Source organism: Colossoma macropomum, unplaced genomic scaffold (assembly GCF_904425465.1).
Source record: "Colossoma macropomum unplaced genomic scaffold, Colossoma_macropomum, whole genome shotgun sequence".
Lineage (NCBI taxonomy): Eukaryota > Metazoa > Chordata > Actinopteri > Characiformes > Serrasalmidae > Colossoma > Colossoma macropomum.
Window position 1 is genome coordinate 2970119 of NW_023494801.1, and position 24107 is coordinate 2994225.

General features: G+C 42.0%; 1 protein-coding gene across 5 annotated transcripts in view; it reads right to left on the reverse strand.

Annotated features, from left to right (window-relative positions):
* rbfox1 (RNA binding fox-1 homolog 1) overlaps positions 1-24107 on the reverse strand; it is a 133013-nt gene that overhangs the window by 89419 nt on the left and 19487 nt on the right. For 3 of the 5 annotated variants that reach the window (XM_036589390.1, XM_036589393.1, XM_036589392.1), the window contains exon 1: positions 7350-7493. The exons of 1 other annotated variant lie outside the window; for it this stretch is intronic. In XM_036589390.1, the coding sequence (XP_036445283.1) occupies positions 7350-7382 (33 nt within the window). In that variant the 5' untranslated portion in view covers positions 7383-7493. Of the gene's footprint in view, positions 1-7349; positions 7494-24107 lie in introns of those variants that run through there. One more of the 5 variants, XM_036589389.1, reaches the window with a different exon arrangement.

A 24107-nucleotide genomic window follows, 5' to 3' on the forward strand; every position in this document is an offset into this window, starting at 1 on the left:
CTGGGATTTTAATGGGTTTACTAACACTGCAAGTCAGCAGTCACCCAAATGTTTTCCACAAATACATGGCAAAGTCTTTGCTTCGATGAGCTGTGCAGACAATTTGGTAAAATGGCATAGAATGGAAAAACTTTTTTACTACATTTATGTAACTAGAACTACACTATCATCTGCATAACGTCTCTCTTTCCGGTACTATTCCGCCTTCGAACTCTGTGTTGTGAAGCCCCATCTTTGGTTGCCTTTCATGGAATGATACTCAACTGAGCATTCAACTAAATATCCATTAATGCAACTGAACTTCAAGTTCAGTGTGAAAGAGTTTAATAAATCTGTCTTAACCCTAAACCTAACCTCAAGGCTAAACCTGCATCTATTCCCACCCTAAACTTAACCAAAATATTGCTGATAATCAACTGAGGATCACCAGAAAGTTTGCTAATGATTCAAAGCATCTGTAGAGCATCTATAGTGGACCATCCAAATAAAGTGTGACCGACTTGTCTGTGCGACCTGAATCAAGACCCCGGTGCAGTCTTGCGGACTGCTTCCCTCAATCCGCAGAGTTCTAGACATTTACAGAAGCGGTATTTAAGGGTTCTTCAATAAAGACAATGGGTCTATATAAAAGTGTGAACACTCAAAGAAAAGAACAAAGAACTATTTGTATGCTTAAATGGTTCTCTGCATGGTGAAATAGTTCTTCAGACTGACGGACAAGGTGTTGTAAATGCTTCTGTATAGAACCTTTTTGAAAAAAAAGGTTCTACATAGCACCAAAAAGGGTTCTTCTATTGTTATGATGTCAAGCTTGTTATCATAGAAGAACCCTTTTTTGGTGCTATAGAGAACTATTTTCAAATATATACAACACACTCTTCATTAATCTGAAGGACGATTTCACCACGCAAAGAATTTACCCATGCAGATGGTTCTTCAAGTGTTCACGGTTCTATATACCATTATCTTTACTAAGGAACCCCTGAAGAACTTTCTTTTTTAAGAGTCAAGCGCTAAACTAAAGAAGCACAATTTGGACACCAAACATGTCTTGGCTGATCGACTGTATTTGCGGTAAGTGAAAATTATGTAAATTAGATTTCCCTTTGAAGACTTCCTTTAATTCCAACAGATTTCAGTAGCTCTCCACACATGGGGCAGTAAAAAAGAACAGACAGAAAGAAGGCGGCAGCTGAAGAAGATAAACTCAAGAAAACGAGGCCCACAACAGTCACAGCGTGGTGCATTACACGATATACAAAGGCAGATGTAGCAGTTCACAGCAGCACTACAGCGATGCACAAACCAAACGAAACAAAAACTCCCAAGTTATAAAGCGATCTCTGCTCCCGCTGATAGTGGGTAAGTGATATCATTAATTAGCCTATTTATTCGTTTTATTATTTTATTTATATATTAATCAGCATTAATTAGTGGCTAAGGTCAGCTCAGTAAGAGTAACATTACACTACATGTTGGAAAACAACGTCTCATACAAGACAGGAACAGTTCAGTGAGGGCGTTTACATGCAACCAAATACTTAGATCAGAGTAAAGTGTAGAAATCCGATTAAGAAATCTGATAAAGAGAGCTGGATTTTAGCTCAGTAATCAGATTTCTCATACATACATCCATCATCTAAACCGCTTATCCTTCTGGGTCGCGGTGGGGTGCTGGAGCCTATCCCAGCTGTCATTGGGCGGAAGGCAGGATACACCCTGGACAGGTCGCCAGTCCATCGCAGTCAGATTTCTCAGTGCATGTGAACTCTTACTCTGATTTCTTTCGGATTTCTCAGTCTGCGCATGTGTGAAAACAGACAGCGGTACTGGAAATAAGCGAGTAGCGTCGCCACGAGACGCAGCAAAACACTTTTGGAGAAACCAAATACATGCTTGACAAAATGAAGGATTTAAATATTCTTCATTTTCTAGATGATGTATGTTCATATTTTCAGGTAACGTGGTGCGATGTTTTAAAAAAAAAAGCCACGTCTACTTCTGTGAGTTTATTGGCTGGTTGTAAAGTAGAAATCCGATTACTGTCTAACCCTTGTAGACCCAGAGTTTCCCCATTATCTGATTACTCAAGAGCAGGTGAACACGTTGATCAGATCACTGACAAAATCTGATTTAATCGGATTATTAAGTGCACGTAAACACACTTGGTGATCTTTAGTTCAGTTTAGTAAAATTAATGGCAATTCTCAAATTTGTTTTAGGATGCTTTCAGGGTGATGTTCATGTAAAATCTGTACAATATATCACAAACACGTCAGCCACAATCACAGTAATGTTTAATGCAGAAACCTTTAGCTAATGATGTATGAGATCTGGTCTAAGACGATATTCTCAACTAAAAATCATATAAACGGTGACAAAAAAAGGGAAATAGATCAATGATTAGAATCTAGAATTGAGAAAACAGGTTAAAAGTCTAAGAGTGAGTGGATGATACATTATGAAGTAAGATAAAGTTTTTATATTTATTTTATTAACGGTCTGGATACTTTAATAAACAAATCAAATCAAATCTATAAAATATGAATTTCCTGTATAATTGATTTCTTCATGAAGCAGGAACCATAAGGAATCATAAGCCTATTAATTTAAAAAGATGATAGATTAACCAAATTATGGAAGTAATCGTCAGTAGCAGCAAAATCGTGTGGGTGATGACTGAACCTCACTGGGTTAACACACAGGTGTGCGTCTGTGAAGCTGGAGGAGGGCTGTGAATCCCACACACTGAGTAGTTTGATGCTAAGTGCACACATGAGTAGCTCCTCATACACCATAAACAAAACACACGTTCCTCTCTTCTCTCCTTCTCTTCTCTATTCTCCTCTTTCTTTTCCTTTTATCCTTTGCTCTCTTTCCTCCCCCATCCCCCTTTCCAGTCTGCCCTCTCCTCTTTTCTCCTCTCCACCTCCAGATCACTGAAAGAGCAGGTAGTGAAGAAGCTCCTCTCTCCTGAAGCCTGAGGGAGTGGAGGGGAGCTCAGAGGAGGCGCTGTGAGGTGCTTCTCTCTAAACGACTCCTTGTGAAAAAACTCTCCCTGCTGCTCGTGAAGCAGATGTTACACGCATCACACTGTTTGCTATTAACGCCATCAGCACTTTCCACGGCACCTTCACTTAGATCCGAAAGCAGACGCCTCGCGCCCGTAATTAGGATATCATCTGATTAGGAGTGCTAAACTCTTTAGGAACAAGTGTCAAAAATACAGGGAAGGGGAGGGTGAGGGGGCAGAGCGGGAGACAGAAAGAAAGAATGAATGAAAGGCAAAGAAAGAGAGAAAGGAAAAAAAGCAAAGAACGAAAGAAAAAAAGAAAATGACAGAAAGAAAATGACAGGCAAAAATAAAAGAAAAAAGCAACAAAATGAAAGAATGAGAAACAAAGACAGAAAAAAGAAACAAAAGAAATAAAAAGAAGCTTAAAAAATAATGAATTGAAGAAAAAGATGGAAAGAATGAATGAGAATCACAAACACGAAAGAAAGAAAGAAAGAAAGAAAGAAGGGAACAAAATCACAGGCGGAAAGCAAGAATCAGAATCATTGAGAAGAAAGAAAGAAAGAAAGTAAATCACGGACTGAAAGAAAGAAAGAATGAAAATCACTGAGAAGAAAGAAAGAAAGAATGAAAATCACTGAGAAGAAAGAAAGAAAATCACAGACAGAAAGAAAGAAAGAACAAACATCACTGAGAAGAAAGAAAGAATGAAAATCACTGAGAAGAAAGAAAATCACACAGAAAGAAAGAAAGAACAAACATCACTGAGAAGAAAGAAAGAATGAAAATCACTGAGAAGAAAGAATGAAAATCACTGAGAAGAAAGAATGAAAATCACAGACAGACAGAAAGAAAGAATGAAAATCACTGAGAAGAAAGAATGAAAATCACAGACAGACAGAAAGAAAGAATGAAAATCACTGAGAAGAAAGAATGAAAATCACTGAGAAGAAAGTAAGAAAGAATGAAAATCACTGAGAAGAAAGAAAGAAAGAATGAAAATCACTGAGAAGACAGAAAGAATAGCAAAGAAAGAAAGAAAGAAAAAGAAAAGCAGGCAAGAAAGGAAGAAGGAAAAAAGAAAGAAAGAAATAAAGAAAGAAAGAAAGAAAGAAAGGAAGAGAAACGGTAAAAGGAGTAATGCACTACACAATGAATGCACTGAACTGACTTGCTTTAAATATGTACATAAATTCCAGATGAATAAAACATTTTCCATCATACTGTAATACGTTTTGTTCACGCGTAAACAATTTATACATTAAAATCAAGTCAATTCAGTTCATGACATTTTTCAGTAAAGGAAGAGAGAGATAGAAGGTAAGAAAGAAGAATGGAAGAAGAAAAAAGAAAGAAAGACAATGCAAAAGTAATGCACTGAATTAAGTTCAATTCGAATGTGTTCATCATTTCCATATAAATAAAATATTAAATCTTATTGTATGTTTGCTTGTTAACATATAAACAATGTACACATTTAAATCAAGTAACCTCAGTAAATCGCTGTCTCCTGTATTCAGTAAAGAAAGAAGGAGCGAAGGAAAGAAAGGTAAAGTAGGAGGCTGAAGTGTGCGAGGGGGCGTGGAGGCTGCAGACGCCGCGGTTAGCTGAGGCTTCTGGGATTCGGGCTGCAGCCGGCCTGCTACCTCCAGTCTGTGGGAGCTCAGCGGAGGCCTTTTGTGAAATCGCTGTTGGCCAGCGGAGGCAAAGAGAAAAGAGATGGCAGACAGTCAGGCTTAGCTAAACGCTCCGGCCTCCTCCCTAATGAGAACCACATTTGGAGGCTGAAATATGTTTTACGTGGCAGTGCAGCAGATCCATCACCGCGCGGCTCTCGGCTCTCGGGCGAACGCTTGGAAAACAGACGCGGGGCTATAAAACACGAGCGAAAGGTCTTTTCACGACAATGCGCAATTATAATCTCACGCGAAGAGGAGGCTGTCTGCTGCCATCCTGCTCCTTATGAGGATGACTTTAATGGAGGCATATAAAGCCCTTTATAAAAGCTTTATTTTGGACCGTAAAGGGACACAGCTTGGCTACATCACACAAACACTTCATCTAGTTCATCTCAAACACTTAGTGGAACGCTGCCTCCAGAACGCTGCGACTGCTGATTTTAACCCTAACGCAGGGGCCGCAACCCAAATGTCAAGAAGAGCCATTTTGTCAAGTTTCAACAAAAATTTAACCACCTTGGGAGCCACAACGTTTCACCATCTTGGCCGTAAATTTGTCTCAGTATGTGCTGATGTCCTAGTACAGGCTAAAAAATATAAACGAAAGCAGACTTACTTTGCTCTGCTTTAAGCTTTGGCTCAACTACAGCTGCTTATCTCGCATCTCCAGCAGGAAACCATTCCGCAAAAGTAGAACTGCTTCATGTTGTTTCTTAACATTCGATTTTTTACGAGGCTGAAGTCGCTCCTCATTCGCCAGCTTCTCGTTCGAATTTTCCCCGTTCCACCTTAAATGGCGCCTCAGCGGCAGAATGTAACTGCGGCACCATTTAAGGTGGAATGGGAACATTCGAACAAGAAGCTGGCGAATGAGAAACACAGCCTCGTGACTTTTTAGTGTTCGACAGTTGCAGATTAAACATGTGAAACCAGCTGGAGTGATTATAAATGTAAATAAGTTTACTCGTCTCCAAACCATCAATGTTCGTCTTAAATCTCTCTCTTTGTCGTTTCGTTAGCTGCTAGCTAGGTGACATTGTTGTCTGTGTTGCTATGGTGACCAGCAGTCTGCGCTGATCTACAGGGATAAGGGTGAATTAGCAGTTCTACATTAACTCCAGAGTTTAAGACCATTTACTGTTAAACTGTGTTGAACGATCAGCAGAGCTTTATTTTAAATCTAATTCAGTAGGCAGTAAAAGAGCCGCATGGGCGTCCAGTATTCGCCTTTGTCCTACTAGAATCGTTCAAGCTGCCTCCAGAGAAGACGTGAATGTCCACTTTGGTCAGTAAAATGGATCAGCATGTGGAATTTTGGAGCTTTCTGAGTGGCAGTCTGTTTTCTATCACTGTAAAAAAGTAGCTGCCTCTATTGGATGCACTGTGATAGTTTCAAAACACAGGTCAGCTACGGAAATGCCCATTACTGATTTAATTTTTGTCAGAAGAAAAAAACAAAACAGCAACTTTGCAGGAGAAGGCGAAAACGTTCTTAACTCTCACCGTAAGCTGATCCAAAGAGATTTGATTCCAAGTTATTTTGGAGCATTTCTATTACTCCAATCACTGCAAAATTTTCACACAATTTAAAAAGATATTTTTTTGAAAAGGAGATTTTTTTGTTTCATGAGTGAAATCTGAAGTACATTCACACTCTTATTGTAAGTGACATGAAATAAACACTCAGCATTGCTAGATCACATTGTTTACACATCAAAATAAATGCAGCTTTGTGAAATCACATTATTAAAAAGGGGAAAATTGAGAGGCTGAACGATTTGGCAAAAATGTCTAATTGTGACTGTGATTTAAATGAGATTAATTTCTATAATCGAAGCTCCAGGCCTGTGTTTTATTTTGCCAAGAAGAAATACAACCACTTTTTCAGGCTTGAGATTAAACGCTGAGTGCAGTGTGCCAGACTGCCAGCTCATGAGCTCTGCATTCTTAGACTAAATACCCCACTTAGGACCAAACTTACGACAACAGTGAATAATGTAGGACATAATTAAAACTGCAGCACTTGCGGTTTGAAAATCGCACTCTTCCAAACTACGATATAAAACTGGTTGACTGAAGTTGCCTTTTTTGCCTCGCTATTAAATAGTTAACGCGAGTAGAAGCCGTTTGGCCGCGCTGGCTCTCAAAGTGCTGCTCTGGACGGCGGTGTTTCTTTTCCACGCTCTGCCAAAGCGAAGCGTTTGAAGCTGAAAACGCCTCTCGCTGGCTCTGCTGCTAACTGCACAGCCTGGCTGCTTGAAATGACTGTCGCTGCAGCTGGCTGCTAAATTTGTAATTTCAGCCACCGACACGAACCTGGAGAACGACTAGAAAAGGAGAGAAACAGAAACAGAGAGAGAGAGAGAGAGAGAGAGAGAGAGGGAGGGAGGGAGAGAGAACAGTGCAGGCTGGAAGAAAGCAAACCAGCTGCTGAGACTAAGACAGCCTGAAAAGAGTAGCTGAAGGGGGCTCCCTCTTTCTTTAAGGCACACTTTCTCTCTCTCTCTCCCCGACTCTCTCTCTCTCTCTCTCAGACACACTCGCCGACCGCTTTAGTCTGCAGCCACAGCACAAAAGGGAAACGCAGAGGGGGGAAAAAAGAGAAAAAAACTACAGGAATACGCTTGGTAAGCAAAATAAAAGGGAAAAAATACCTGCTCCACCATCTTGCTCCCTTTTTCCTCCATAAACTAAGCAGCTGCCTCAGTCCCGAGCCCTGCAGCATCGGCCCAGAGCAAGCATCAATTATAGATGAGGGCGTGTGTGTGTGTGTGTGTGTAGTGAGAGTGAAAGTGTGTAAATGTGTGTGTGTGTGTGTGTGTGTGTGTGAGGGAGAGAGAAAGAGAGAGAGAGAGTAGGAGGGAAAGGGAGGGGTGGTGAAGGAGGAGGGAGCTAATGCAAGCAAAAGCTATGCTCTGATTTTTTTTCCTTTTTAACTCCTTCTCTTGTTTTCCTTTCCCCTTTAACTCTTTTCCTCTTTCTCCCTTTCCCTCTCTCTCTCTAGCTCCCCCAAGCATTCTTCTGAAGTGTATAGGAATCTATGAAGTGATCTATCTATCTATCTATCTATCTATCTATCTAACTGTCTATCTATCTATCTATCTATCTAGCTCACACATATATAAATGTGTGTCTATGTATATAAGTATAAATAGGTATATATACTCACTTCATACTTATAGATATATATATATGTATATATATATATATAGAGAGAGAGACACATACATATATATGTACATACATATAAACATATATATATATATATATATATATGCACACACACACAAATATGTGTGCGTGTCTATGTATATAAGTATAAATGTGTATATATACTCATTTCATTCTTCATACATTTATATATATGTACATACATATGTGTGTGTGTCTACATATGTCTATAATCATGAAATTTACACACAATGTAAAGGGCAACAGACCATTTCAAATTATGTCAAAAAAAGAAATACGAAAAATGGAGATATGAGGTTTTGTTCTGATGGAGGTGAGATCTGGAACAAAACCTGTTTCCAAACTAGCTCACAAGACATCAGTCTCTTTTTTGAAAAGAAGTTCTGGTTACTTTTTACTGTATTTAAGTTTATTCACTTTATTTTATTTTTATGATATATGGTGGCAGAAGTCAGAGCGTACCCTCATTTATTTAATCATCAGTCAAAACAAGTTGTTCATTTTTAGAAGATCATTCTGAGGAGATTAGGTATTACATAATAACTTGCATAACTTACATAAGGAAGGAGGAGGTCTAAAGAAAACAGGTGAAAAAAAGGAGTTTCCAAAACTGGAGTTTCAAAAAATGATTAAAAGCTACAGAGAAAACCAGCCTGCTAACAACCACCTGGAAGAGCTGGTAGACAGTAAAACTGCCCCCATCAGATAAACAGCACTTAAAGCTTTCATCTCTGAGAGAGAGGAGAAAATCAAGCTGCTTCAGATCTGAAAACATCCACAGGTGTTTCTGTCCATCCTTCCACTGTGAGAAGACGACTCACGCTGTGGGTCTGAAAGGATGTGTAGCTGTCAAGAAGAACCTCACTGAGAAAAGGAAGTAAGATGTAGATGTAGCTAGCGTGCACACACATTCACACGCAATTCAGATTGTTATGGAAATGCTTACTGTTGCTTTGTTTCATCAGAGTTAAGGCCGTTACACTCCGAGCTTGAATTTGTGGTTTATTTTGGATGTCAATTAATTAATCAAACACGTGTGACTGATGATGTCTTAGACGCCAGATATGAACTTTCAAATGGAGAAAATGAGACATTATTTTATTCACCCTCTGTTTGATTTCACAGGCAAAATAAACTCACTCTACCAATCACTGTTGTCTCTGGTGTTGGCATGGCCACAACCAAGCTGACGGATCAACTGTACCCCAGCAACCAGACCTTTCTGACAAACGTCAGAAGCATTAGTTTGTCTTCTGCTTCTTGGTGTATGGCGCACTGTTAGAATAAAGGTTCTGTGCTGGTACATTTTTCAGTGGTTTTAAGGTCCAGTTGTGTATCTTAAATAAGTTATTCCTAGTCAAAAATTGTATATTTGTACCTTTTCATAATGTTTTAAAACAGAACAGTAAAATAAAAGCCTGGAGACGAGACAGGGTGTGTGGAGTCAGTACAGCTTAGAAAATATCATTTCAATGAATTATGGTTCAGTTATGTTCCCTGACTAAAGGTACTGAGATGTACCCTTGAAGGAACCTCCCCAGTGATAAGAGGGGTCCTGTCCCAGTGACAGTTCAGTACCTTTATTTCTGAGAGTGCGCAGTCATCTCCAAAAGCAGCTCAAAGTGAATTATGGACATCAGCACTGAATTCAAAAGCAGTTATTAAGTTTCAGCAAAACTAAAATCTACACATTTTTGGCTTTTTAGATCATGTTCTTTACATATCAATATAAATATAATGACAGCAGAGTATATTAAGAGGTAGGAACAGTCCCTGAATCAGTCCAAAGTCTGTAAGCTGTGCTAACTTATGCATTTCACACACTCCAGAAGCCACATCAAGAGAAACTCAAGCATGTCTTCATCCAAATCCTGGTAAAAGCTTTTCTTACTCCGTCCACTTATGTGAATACTGAAGCTGCGTCAAAACTGACCAGCAGCTCTTAACAGCAGACGTGTTACTCAGCACAACTGAAGCCCGGCTGTCCGCGCGTGAAGACTGATCACCTGTGATATTCAAGCCATCCTGGTTGATTTAGTAAAGCCATAAAGCATGTGGCCCTCTCGTATATCAAACACCGCCACTGCTGCCGCACCAAGCCACCGTCATTTCCAGTACTGTGCTGAAAGTGCATTACGCTGAAAAAAAGTCAGGCACTGAATTTGCTTGCTTGGTTCACATGCGTCATTTCTACACTAATAAAAATATTTCAATAGAATTTGTGTGGAAATTAAGTAAACATATCTGAATCAAGTAAATTCAAAGCGGCACCTTTTACAGGGCATCTCAATAAGGCAAAATGAGTCGTAAGATATGGATCTGGCAGATATATTATTGGTATTTTTGTCATCATCAATGCAGCACAATTATAAAAGTAGGGGCTTTTATTCTCCTTAAATTTAAGGCTTTAATTAGACTAAACTATTTATGCTGACGAGGGTGACATAAATACTCTACAGCTTTTTTAGGTCTTTGCATGAGGAGCACGAAAATAACCAAAGTTCAGGTTTGAATGTGTACAGGGGTTCAAGTACTTAATTAACCTACTGAAATCACTTATTTCTTAGGATTGTTACATTTTATCACAGGAAGAAAGTATCTGCAATTAAGTGTGTAACGCTTTGCTACTACGAAACACAAGTGCCTTAATGTGAGTGCACTACAAAGGATTATTAAGGATAAGGACTGAGAAGGCAGAGACAGTGCAGCTTTGGACTAGTTTAACTACTTTAGCTGACGTTAGCTGGATCCAGAAACAGTGAGTGTGTTCACATGCACTTAATAATCCTATACAACTGATATAACTGCAGAAAATCAGATTCTGTCAGTAATCCAATGAATGTGTTTACATGCAGTTGAGTAATCAGATAAATGGGAAACTCCAGGTCTACATGAGTCAGACAGTAAGATTTATGCTTTACAACCAGCCAATAAACTCACAGAAGAAGACGTGATGTAAACGTAACATAAAACTCAAACTTTATGATGCTGTTTTTAAATATTGTGCCACTTTACCTAAAATTATGAACATACATCATCTAGAAGATGAAGAATAATTAAACCCTTCATTTCGTCAAGCATGAAGTCGGTTTCAGGCTGCTCGCTTATTTCCAGTACTGCCGTCTGTTTTCGCACATGCACAGACTGAGAAAAACGAAAGAAATCAGAGTAAGAGTTTACAGCACTGAGAGATCTGATTACTGAGCAAAAATCCAGCCTCTTTATCAGATTTCCTAATCAGATTTCTAGACTTTACTCTGATCTAAGAAATCAGAGTGTGCTGTTTACATGACCGTTTGAATAATCAGATAAATGCAGAAGTCTGATTATGATCGGATTATTGACTGCATGTAAACACACTCAATGAAAATATATCTCTCTGACAAACTAACATGTTGACACATCACCCACTGCCGGGAAAGGACCACCTGAAGTAGATGACGAGTCCTCAGTCCTCAGTCCTCTGTTAGCTCACTAGCTCATCTGAAGAGGCAGCCTCTACTACTCACCTAATGAATATTAGCCTTTGTTTTGCTGTTGTCGAGGACTGTTTTGTCTCCAAATGCCGAACAGCTTCATAGCCTCATTTGTTAGCTTCTCCCTGCGTGTCACACACAGTGGCAGTTTTATCACCTGTCGGTAAACCACTCTGAGTTGCCACCAGTACAAAAAGTGCTCTATAAACATTTTTTATGGCATTGGCATGTGGCATACTCTCTTATCCAGAGCGACTTGATTATTTTACACAGGTAGGCAAAGGTAGTGTCAGGAGTCTTGCCCAAGGACTACTGGTACAGTGTAGGGTGCTTACCCAGGAAGGGGACTGAACCCCAGTCTACAGCGTACCGACCACAGCTGATCATTTTAAATAGCTTATCATTTTTTTTTTAAATAATATAAATAATATTTTTATTCTCCTTATTATTAGCATCCCAAGCACCAATGAATCTGTATTTTAATTAGCTGTCATATTTTCGACTGAATGATTTATCTTCTTGGTATCACTTTCATTCTTGTGTTTGATGTTCTTTCTGATATAAATGGCCCCAATAAAACTTTGCTAACGTTGTCAGCCGTATTTCTGACTTAGGCTATCCAGTAAGTGGCTACAACCTACACGCACACTCGAGAGAAACCATGCAAAGACGTGACGTGGGCCGATATATTTAAAATTCGATTAAATTAGTTTATGAACATCTTAACGGCAATAATTAAGTCTTATGTAAAAAGAACAGTATAATAATATGAACTACATTAATAATGATATAATATAATTATAATATAAAAATAGTGAAGTTAGGCTACTAACTCCTCTCCTGCTGCTGCACAGTTCCGGCCCGGTATTAAACATTCCCCGTCCCAGTTTTCGGGAACCTCTGCTCTCGTGGACACATACGGTCTCTTCAGTGGCTGCTTAAACTGTGCTAAGATGAGCGGGAGAGTTCCTGAGAGAGGTTTTAGCATTTCAGAGAGAGATTTGAAGATTAGGATGAGAAAGGTGAAGGCACAATGTCCTTACTCTCCCCTCTCTCTCTCACGCACACTCTGGTCTGCACAGCGAAATCCCGGGCCAAGTCTGGGCGGAAAATCGGCCCCCGCTGGCTCCGGCCTTTTCTCTCCTATAGCTCGGATGTTCGATCGACCTTCACCTGAGTCTTCTCCTCTCGCTCTCTGCAGGCACAAAGCGCGTATGTGTGTATGTGTGTGTGTGAGAGAGGACCGCCGGGCTGCCCCTCACTCTAGACACGGAGCTGGCTCCTGTCCAGGTCCACAGGGTGCCACTTCGCTCGCTCTTGCTCTGCGGCTTTAGAGGGCAAATTGCTCCCCCATCGCCTCCTGGTGACACGGGCGGACAGCGGGGCCACCTCCGCTCCACCGGCCCCAGGCCCCGGGCCCCACGCACACTCATTATTTCAGCCTGCGAGCCGCACGTCACCCCCCGATGACTTCACCGCGCCCCAGCACAACGACTCTCGCTCCAGAGCACGCTAACGAACGAGGACTGTGGAACAGAGGGAGGATCTATTTTTTAAGGAACAGATCTGCAGAAAATCTAATTTACAGTCGTCCTCCTCGACAAAAATGTAGGCGATGTAAACTAAGAAATATTTAGTGCCTGAAGCATCTTCAGTTTTACTATTATATATAATTATATAATATAATCATAGCTGTAATGAGCTGTAATACATAAGTTACAGAGGCCTATTGTACTTCATGCCTAAATCATCACACCTCAAACCGTGTCCAGTTGCTAAACAACCTCAACCACACTTGCTTATGTGGCTTCTGACACTGAAAATCACTGAAATTTAGAAATTTCAGCAAAATACTGCTTTTACATTGGTCACTTGCCTATCATCATATAAAATCCATGTATATTCTTGGTATGAACTTCTTGTCCTACTTATTCTATTGGATAAAAAATGGTGAAAAGTCTCTCATGTGTGGAGCGAAGCTTTTTAATGAGCTGAGTTTACGGCATAATCGATTTTATGTACATTTAAAACTCTAAAAATACCAAACTGATCACATTTTTTAATCCATGATCCTCACTTAAGCATGTTTACCTGCTGCTTCTATACTGTGTCAGTGCAAACAGCAGAGAAAACAGCAGCAGCAGCTCCACGTTTGATTATTTGGTTCTCTTGGTAACGGGAGAACGTGTGAGTTAGTGTGAGTTCACGCGAGTTCTGTGAGTTCCGTTCGGTTCTGCAACAGCTCAACCCTTATTCTCCTGAGTATATTTAGCCTGTTTCCGTCTGAATTTACATGCCCAAATCGTAAGGCAAATTATTCAGTAACTGCATGAAATAAATGTAAATTTTTGTTTATTTTTTTGTAAAAGTTCCCTCAAATGAACAAAAAATGTGTTTTATGGTCACACATATTGCTACATGCTTACAATGTACTGCTGAAAGCCAAAAATCTTAGACGCTCTTTGTATTTTTTTTATAAAAATAATTTTTACAGAGCAGATCACTGAAGAGACGCCATCTGAGATCCAGTTTGTAGCTCAGATTTGTGGAAAAATGGTTCGACTTTCAGTAGAAAAAAAGTTGTGAGTTCAGCTTCTTTTATTCTAAAGCTTTTTAAACCACATTATCCATCTATTTGACTGGAAAGAAGACAGTTACAGCTCTCATACGACCCCCACCTTTTATGTTCTTTCTGATATAAATGGCCCCAATAAAACTTTGCTAACGTTGTCAGCCGTATTTCTGACTTAGGCTATCCAGTAAGTGGCTACAACCTACACGCACACTCGAGAGAAACCATGCAAAGACGTGACGTGGGCCGATATATTTAAAATTCGATTAAATTAGTTTATGAACATCTTAACGGCAATAATTAAGTCTTATGTAAAAAGAACAGTATAATAATATGAACTACATTAATAATGATATAATATAATTATAATATAAAAATAGTGAAGTTAGGCTACTAACTCCTCTCCTGCTGCTGCACAGTTCCGGCCCGGTATTAAACATTCCCCGTCCCAGTTTTCGGGAACCTCTGCTCTCGTGGACACATACGGTCTCTTCAGTGGCTGCTTAAACTGTGCTAAGATGAGCGGGAGAGTTCCTGAGAGAGGTTTTAGCATTTCAGAGAGAGATTTGAAGATTAGGATGAGAAAGGTGAAGGCACAATGTCCTTACTCTCCCCTCTCTCTCTCACGCACACTCTGGTCTGCACAGCGAAATCCCGGGCCAAGTCTGGGCGGAAAATCGGCCCCCGCTGGCTCCGGCCTTTTCTCTCCTATAGCTCGGATGTTCGATCGACCTTCACCTGAGTCTTCTCCTCTCGCTCTCTGCAGGCACAAAGCGCGTATGTGTGTATGTGTGTGTGTGAGAGAGGACCGCCGGGCTGCCCCTCACTCTAGACACGGAGCTGGCTCCTGTCCAGGTCCACAGGGTGCCACTTCGCTCGCTCTTGCTCTGCGGCTTTAGAGGGCAAATTGCTCCCCCATCGCCTCCTGGTGACACGGGCGGACAGCGGGGCCACCTCCGCTCCACCGGCCCCAGGCCCCGGGCCCCACGCACACTCATTATTTCAGCCTGCGAGCCGCACGTCACCCCCCGATGACTTCACCGCGCCCCAGCACAACGACTCTCGCTCCAGAGCACGCTAACGAACGAGGACTGTGGAACAGAGGGAGGATCTATTTTTTAAGGAACAGATCTGCAGAAAATCTAATTTACAGTCGTCCTCCTCGACAAAAATGTAGGCGATGTAAACTAAGAAATATTTAGTGCCTGAAGCATCTTCAGTTTTACTATTATATATAATTATATAATATAATCATAGCTGTAATGAGCTGTAATATATAAGTTACAGAGGCCTATTGTACTTCATGCCTAAATCATCACACCTCAAACCGTGTCCAGTTGCTAAACAACCTCAACTACACTTGCTTATGTGGCTTCTGACACTGAAAATCACTGAAATTTAGAAATTTCAGCAAAATACTGCTTATACATTGGTCACTTGCCTATCATCGTATAAAATCCATGTATATTCTTGGTATGAACTTCTTGTCCTACTTATTCTATTGGATAAAAACAGATGTGCGTATTGTTGGTAGCTTTAAAGAACGCGAAGTGTTTACAGATTATTTTACATTTAATTAGCAAGTTCAAATAAACATTGTATGTATTTTGGGCAGGAATTTCTTATAATACACGGCGCTAAGATGTGATATATAACTATTCTTAATCATTTTGTGCTTTTTCTGTATTTCTTCATCTTTACAGGTACTGATTTCGAATGCAGTCAAATATGGTGGAGTTGTCTGTAGGCCTACATTTTAGTTTGACCCTCTAATAGGTCTAAGAAAAAAATATTTCAGTTTAATATTTACACACATTGGATAAATATTTGCCCACAGAGTTTATTTTTCATCAGAATTGTTTGGTATTATTGACATTTTACAATTTATTTTGCAAGTATTTTCCTTTAAAGGATACGTACTTATGTTGTTTTGCACACCGTGCAGGGTTTGTCAATACATCTATGAATTGTTTATTTTTCCCACCCCTAGTTTGGTGGTTGGGGTGATGCGATCCACGCTAACAAACACGCCTAATGGTTTTTTCCAGTGTAGAGAGCTGAGAGCCGGAGAGCTGGGAAGCTCAACGTCAGCTTGCTCTCCCCACGTCTCACAGTAAACAAATTAATAATGCAGGAGGTTTTGTAACACGTTGGTGTGAACTATTTCGAATGTAACCCATTTCCCAGCAGCGGGCTACCTTTTAAAATACGCAAGCCCAAACACGCCAGGTCTGGACAAACGCCGCTCTGATGTAAGTGTGCATTTTAGCTTTAGATTTGACCCACTGATAGGAGACTGCTGATTCTCAGTCTGGCTGAGTCTGAGCTGGCCGGCTATAGTCTGCAGATGTTTGGGTCAGACGCAGTCGACAGTTGGAGAGAGAGCGGAGTCGTGTTTGAGGGGCGCAGACTCCGATTTCTGGCCTCCTGATCGCGTTTCAGACAAGTCAGAGTTTATCAAACGTTTGATTTCGTTGACCCGACTCTGAGTGTAATCTAGTGTAAATCTGAACGGATGACAGCGCGAAAGAAGAAAATACAGCAAGTAAACAAAGAAAAATGGTGAAAAGTCTCTCATGTGTGGAGCGAAGCTTTTTAATGAGCTGAGTTTACGGCATAATCGATTTTATGTACATTTAAAACTCTAAAAATACCAAACTGATCACATTTTTTAATCCATGATCCTCACTTAAGCATGTTTACCTGCTGCTTCTATACTGTGTCAGTGCAAACAGCAGAGAAAACAGCAGCAGCAGCTCCACGTTTGATTATTTGGTTCTCTTGGTAACGGGAGAACATGTGAGTTTGTGTGAGTTCACGCGAGTTCTGTGAGTTCCGTTCGGTTCTGCAACAGCTCAACTCTTATTCTCCTGAGTATATTTAGCCTGTTTCCGTCTGAATTTACATGCCCAAATCGTAAGGCAAATTATTCAGTAACTGCATGAAATAAATGTAAATTTTTGTTTATTTTTTTGTAAAAGTTCCCTCAAATGAACAAAAAATGTGTTTTATGGTCACACATATTGCTACATGCTTACAATGTACTGCTGAAAGCCAAAAATCTTAGACGCTCTTTGTATTTTTTTTATAAAAATCATTTTTACAGAGCGGATCACTGAAGAGACGCCATCTGAGATCCAGTTTGTAGCTCAGATTTGTGGAAAAATGGGTCGACTTTCAGTAGAAAAAAAGTTGTGAGTTCAGCTTCTTTTATTCTAAAGCTTTTTAAACCACATTATCCATCTATTTGACTGGAAAGAAGACAGTTACAGCTCTCATACGACCCCCACCTTTTAAATGAAGCTCATGAAATATGAAAGTTATGGAGTAAAGAATATGACGAAGTGCGTTTTGGAACCACTGGTGGTCCCAAGGAGTGAAAAAGGTTAAAAGTTGAGTAGTGTGTGATCCTTAATCGTTTAGTGCATGACCCCCAATATTTCAGTCCCCCAAAAACTCTGGCCAGTCTTTTTATGATCTGTTAAGACTTTAAAAGTCGTGTAGTGAACCGTAGTGAAGTAACTGCAGGGAGCCCCACCTGCTTGCTTGTGACGGTTTAAAAGGAGCTGTCAGCAAGCTCGAGACAAAACGCAATTTTTTTAAGTGTTCAGTGATGAAGAGATTAATAAATGTTGATAAATGAGGATCTATCTCATCTGCGTCATTCTACCCTGTGTAAGAAAACAGTTTGTGAAACGATAACTTGGACTGAGCGCACATATTGCGGCCTCATCATGGCATATTTTGCACTGCGTCTTCTCACATCTGATCCAGCACTGTTATTCTGATGCTTAACATTCTTTAAGCATGTGTTCGAGGCTTGTTCCTCCTTCTAACTGCAGTGTGTTCTGCTGTCGCTATGAGAAATCGCTCAGGCTTGTTTAAAAAAGAAAGGAGACTACATTCGATTTTTTCTATCACATACTACATACAGCAGGAGTGCTCAATCCCGGTCCTGAATATCTACCACCCTGGCGAGTTCAGATCCAACACACCTGGCTTGAATATTCAGAAGCTCCTGAAGGCCTTTGTTACCTCGACCAGCTGTGTTAGATTAGGGCTGCAGCTGAATTCTGCAGGGTGGCAGATTACCAGGGCCAGGACTGGGCCTCGTTGGCACCCAGTGTAACTCACAGAGCCATTTATCTAGACAAGGATTAAGCCTAGACCTGGTCTACACAGCATTCTTAATGGAGATACTCCACTGAAAGGACAAATCCCAAATACAGTCCAAGACTAGGTTTAATCCGTCCAGGAAACCGACCCATAATGTTTATCATCAGAAACATTGGGCTACCATGAAAGCAAGTGCTAGCAGAGCAACTCTCATCTCTCATTCTCTCCATTTTTCTCTTTTGTCTACTGTCTCTAATCCTTTTCACTCTCACTCTTCCTCCAACCAGTCGTCTCTCTCACTCTCTCACCCTCGAATCTCTCTCTCCCTTCCTTTTATATCTCTCATCCTCACTCCTGCCTTCTCTTTCCTCCTCATCTCCTTCTGCTCTGCTTTTCTGTCTCTCTCTTTCTGATAATTTTCCCTCCCTCAGCCTCTGCACCCGTGTGGGGTGAGGCACGCTCTGTGCAAATGAAGACGTAAAGTGGAATCAGTTCATCAATCACGCCCGCATGGGGATAGCGCAGCGCGGGAAGAGGATTAGCCCGCGTCCTCTCCGGACCCCACGCAGGTCTCCCTCCTGTCACACACCGTCTTTAATTAAACATCTTAAAGCGCTCGCCACCAGCCATCGCTGCCAAAGTGAGGCTGCGCCCTGCCTTCGTCACGTGATGTGTGGAATGAGATCCCTCGCTCCAGGACCACCCCAGATTGAAACCAAGACCCTGTCTTTGGTACCTGATGCCTACAGACTAAGGATGTGACTATCCAAAGTCATCGTAGTATTCATTTACTTAAATTCTTGCACTGCAATAATGCCTGTATACTTCTGAACTAAAAAGCCATACATGTTTATAAATGTATATATATTTTGTTTTAATTAAAATTGGCCTCGCTCTCTGGGTGGGTAGGGTGCCCCGCCCCCTTCCCCCACCACCAAACGCGATACTAGTCAGCGCAGGCGTCTGTTAGCTGATGTAACAGATCTGGCGGTTGGCGCTTTCCTCCATGCGTTCAGCTGTCCAGTGACGACGTGTGAGTAGCAGTTCGACAAGATGTGGTGGCGCTTCACAGGTCTTGGAGGAAGCCTGTGTTTGCTTTCACCCTCCTAGCGCTGGTGGTATCGTGTGATCGGGGGTGTCCTAACCAGTGGGTGGGATTGAAAAACGACTAATATGGGGAGAAAATTAGGGAAAAAATAAAAAAATAAATACAAAAATAAAAAAACAAATCTCGCAGTTTCTGACTGAACACGTGACAGCATGTGGATAGATGTGATTTAAGGAATAGGGATCAAATTTGCAGATGTTTGTATCATCTTAGCATCTGTTTACTGAATTAGGTATTCAAATAAGACAGTTTGGAAAAAAACTGAAGATAAATTGATCATTTGTACGGTGTAAGTTTTCATTCTGTAGATCAGCTGGTCATGTGATTAATCGTATATATATCTAAAACATAAAATAAAACCACTAAATCCATGTTATAACCTTCCATTTCATTCACAACAATATTAAATATCTCTTTATTGTGATATCTGACTGTTGTTTGTTTAAAATGCAGACATACGAACAGCAAAAATGGTTAAAAACTCCCATCTCTATTTATGAGGAAGATGGCCTTTAGATGCTCTGGCTCGCCCTCAGAACTAAACACAAGCACCCTTCCACTCCCAGTTCATATTTTATCAGCCAGCATTGGCCTCCGTTTGATTTCCAGGTCAAACGGTTTGAGACAGCGTGGCTGGAGGCAGACGCGGCCCCGGACGTGACTTGCCAAGGCAGCAAAGTGCGTCCCCGAGCAGTTTAATTAGAATTAAGGACTGATCTGGATTAAGTGGCGCACCGCGACAGACGCAAATCCTGTCAAGTCGATACCAATAACAGAAGAAATCTCCATAGGATCACAAAGGAAAGCAGCATGGCCGCCGAACGCGAGGCCCGCCCCCGAGGCACTTCTCCCCAAACAAAAACACTCATCTGCTATTCCGGCCATGCTTCCCCCCTCCGCAAAGCCGCAGCAGCTCGGGCCTCTGGTGGATACTCACACACAATTAAGCACCTGCCCGTCATTCAGCAAGCCCTGCCGGCGGCACTGACATTTCAATACTTTCCAGGCCCAGAAGAAATACTCTTCCAACTGTCCGTGCTTGAGAAGTTGGCTGTTTCCTTCGGACTGTCATTTACGTACGCCATAAGGCTACACGGCCTGGTTATATAATCTTAAAATGCATCTGGCGAGATTGAGCATGACTGGGGAGATGACAAAAAACCCTGCAAACACTGTACTGTAAATATTATGTTTACCCTTTTTAGAGTTCAAATATACAATTTCCCTGCTGGCTCTTGGCCAAGTGAGCGCTTTTGTTCCAAGCTGGGGGAAAGCTGCAAACTGCTCATCTGCCCAACCGCACACAACTCCACGCCACGGCGACCGTTTTGGAACCAGAGAATACCAATTTGAGGTATGGTCTGACCGAGCCTGGGCCTTTTCTTTGGTGTAACGATGTTACAAAGACGCAAAAAATAGCATCTCAAGAGCAGGCTTTCACGAGACTCGGCGGTGGGTGTATTTTGAGCACAAAAGCCATGCAATCATAACCGAGTTCCTGTTTCAAACGTGGCTGGCTGAACTCCTCTGGCTTGTCTGCTGGGAGTTCTCAAGACTATGCACAGCTTGCGCTGTATGGAGAGGCAGTAATGATGTCTCCAAGCCTGGGCCACACGGGCTCCTCCGCCTCATTATCTCAGACGCAGTCCGCTGGACAGGCCGACGCAGAGAAAAACCAGCCGACTGGTCATCGCAGCCCCCTCCCCCCCTCCCCTGCCTTCCCATCAGCCCTTCCATGCGAGCGCGCTCAGATGAGGCGCAGATACTGTATGTCCGGTCGCCTTTATCTTTACGTTGGATTTCTGCTGATGCCTTTTTTTTCCTTTTCCGTCTCATCTGATTCCACCAGACATATGCACTGACGAATGTGCTGAACGCAGCATCTCTAAGGGCGGGACAGTCTGAGGGGCCAACTTTACACTGTACACTTGACTTCATATATATAATAGGGACACTAATCAACATTATTATTTCAGAATGTAAATGTGCCAGATTTATAAACATGGCTAATTTTCAGCTGCTGTTCATAAGCAATGGTTGGCTGCTACCAGTGGGTACTGACCGGAGCTTATGAGTAGTGTGGAGTGATTTCTCCCAGAGCGCAGAAAGCCTTTTCAGGAAAAAGCGTCTGTGTTCTTTCTCACTCCAAAATCGCTCCGATACCGCTCCATCCCACAAGCCGGTGCTTTTTTCAAACCTATATCTGTGTGACATGAGTGACGTGGCAGTGTGACAGCTACAGCTCACACACGACGCCCTTCCATATGTTTAAGTCTGAACACTCCAGGTCAAATGATATATTTTGTTGACGTTCTAAGCCACGATAAGTTACATATTCTCTACAGAGAACACACTTCTGCACCCAGCAATGCATGATTACTGTGCTATTTGCTGAATTTAACATATTGGGAAAAAAAGCATAAATTGCAGCCTGTGTAAAAATGACGGCACATTTTATATTTTAAGGTTTTAAATTTTATTTATTTATTTTTGCCAACTTATTTTCACTTAGAAAATCAACAAAATGTGTAAATTTACTGAGGGTGTTCACAACTGTATCACCATATTTTCCACTATCTGAACAAAAATGATACAATATATAATATCATACACGCACACACATTATCTAAGCCGCTTATCCTTCTGGGATCCCAACAGTCATTAGACAGAAGGCAGGAAACACTCTGGACAGGTTGCCTGTCCATCACAGGGCATATAATATCATGATATACAAATATAATTATGTAAATAAATACATAAACTACACAATATTTACAGTGAAAACGGAAGTGTATTCCCCATTAAAAATGTGCACCCAGATTGTAACTATAAACTGCATGTTCTGCTTTTTGTTGAGTTTATAAGAATAAACTGAGTGATAATAATAATAATAATAATAATAAACGTTATATATAAATAATAAAAGTTACTGTTATTATTTTGAGCATGTAGTGTTAGTGCAAGCCACACCAATAAGAGCCTAACCCGGCATTTGCCTACCACCATAATACGATTAAACTAAGTTTGCCACAAATGAAACACTTGTTTGATGTGTGGGTGTTGTTTGATGTGGGGTGTGGCTGTTTATGATTCACTCTTTTTGATCTTTTCACGGCATCCAATATGGTAAAACCCTTAGTGAGGTACAACTGCCAGCACTACTTGACGAACAGCTAACACTGAGAAAAAGAAGCAGCTGGTATGCATACAGGAGGGTTATGCCGATGACATCATGCCCAGAGGAAAGTGAATATGCATGTGGGAGAGGAGAGCAAGAGAGAGAGAGAGAGGGAGAGGGAGAGTGAGAGAGAGAGGGAATGTCCTCTCTGCAGCTGTTCTTTTCCCGCCAGCTCTCCTCTGATACACATCAATCTTGACCAGCGTGGTCCAGGCTGGTCTCTGCTCCACATGAGGAGCGCATATACATTTCTTGAGCACAGGCCCGTAGCCTTTCCCCCGGCCGCTGCGCTGGAACAAATCTGCTTTCTATTCCAGGCTGCAAATCTCATGTTCTAGTGTGGCCGAACTTGGAGGAACTCAGCCGGCTGTGTCCACCCTGCGCGCTCCCTCGCTCTCTTTTTCCTCTCATCCCTCCATCGCCCCCTCCTCCGCCCCCCCAGTTCCATTCTGCTCTCTGTGGGCCTCCAGCCCCTGCAGGGCTCTTTGGCACGCTGCAGCAGGAGAAGCCCGGCTCAGCATGCTGGCTAAACATTGCCGCTGCCGCTAATAAAGCAAGGTCATTAGCGAGCCATGTTTTGGGTTAATTTACTAATCAGCCAGGCAGGGTCGCCACCCGGAAGCCTGCTCGGCTCGTGCCGGGGACGGGCGTGACTCTAACGCGAACTCACAAATGCATGCACACACACACACACACATCTGTAATTATTCGCTGTGGCTTTCAGGTGGGTGAAGTGGGCAGTAACAGGCAGGCAGGCTGGCCATATGGAGCCAGCCTGGAACCTGTCAGGCTCGCTTAATAGATTTTATCACGCTGTAGCGAGGCAGACAGTTTCAAGAGATACAAAAAACGCGCTCGCTAACGTCCTCGGGCTAAGCTCGACGCGGGGCGCGCACCCCTCCCTGAGCTACCTTTTCAACTCCTCGCTCCTTCTATCTCTCTCTTTCTTGTATTCTTCCCTCGCTCCTCCCTCTGAAGCCTCTCATTAGGGGAGCTGTAGACTCCTTTGTCACATTTGGGGCATGAGAGCGTGAAAGAGATGGGGCAGAATGGAGGGAGTGCTCAGCGAATTTATCCCGCTCAAGGCTAGCGCACGCAACGCTCAAAGAGCTGCGGCTTACGTAACAGAAAGCCTCTTTGGACGCGAGGGCCGAGAACGCAGGAACCCGGCACAAAGTACAACAAAAAAGCATCGCCGGCGCTACAGGCCTGCGCTGAGGTTATCTAAGCAAGCCTCTGACACCTTAATTACAACTTAGCACTGTGGCGATTTCTTTTTTAGCTGCGTGTGAATAATTCCATTAGGAGATCACAGGCAGCCGGCTTTGTTCAAAGGAATGCCTGCTTGTCTCCTTTCGGTTCCTTCATTGCAGCGATTGCAGATGAGACCCCGGATTGATGGCTTGTTTATGTGCACAGGGGTGTTTTTCTTTGTCTGTGTGGATTGGAGCACGCCAAAGACGGCGGAAACGCTAATGCACGCTAACGGTTCAGGCCTGAGTCATCATCGCCCCAGCCCCTCGCACTGGAGCGAGAGCAGGAGGAGACAACGGCACAGAATGAAAGACACGCTCACCTCTTTGAGCCAACACACATATAAAGAGACACACACAGACCTATTAAAAGACTTTCCTCTGATTAGCTCAAGCAATCAGACGTACAAAGGCCAGCTCTCTACTGTCAGGATGTCAGGGGTTTTTTTCTGTATGCACCCTTCTTGCAAATGCATGCTACTACAGTGTGCATGCATGGAAACGTGGGTGCTTGACT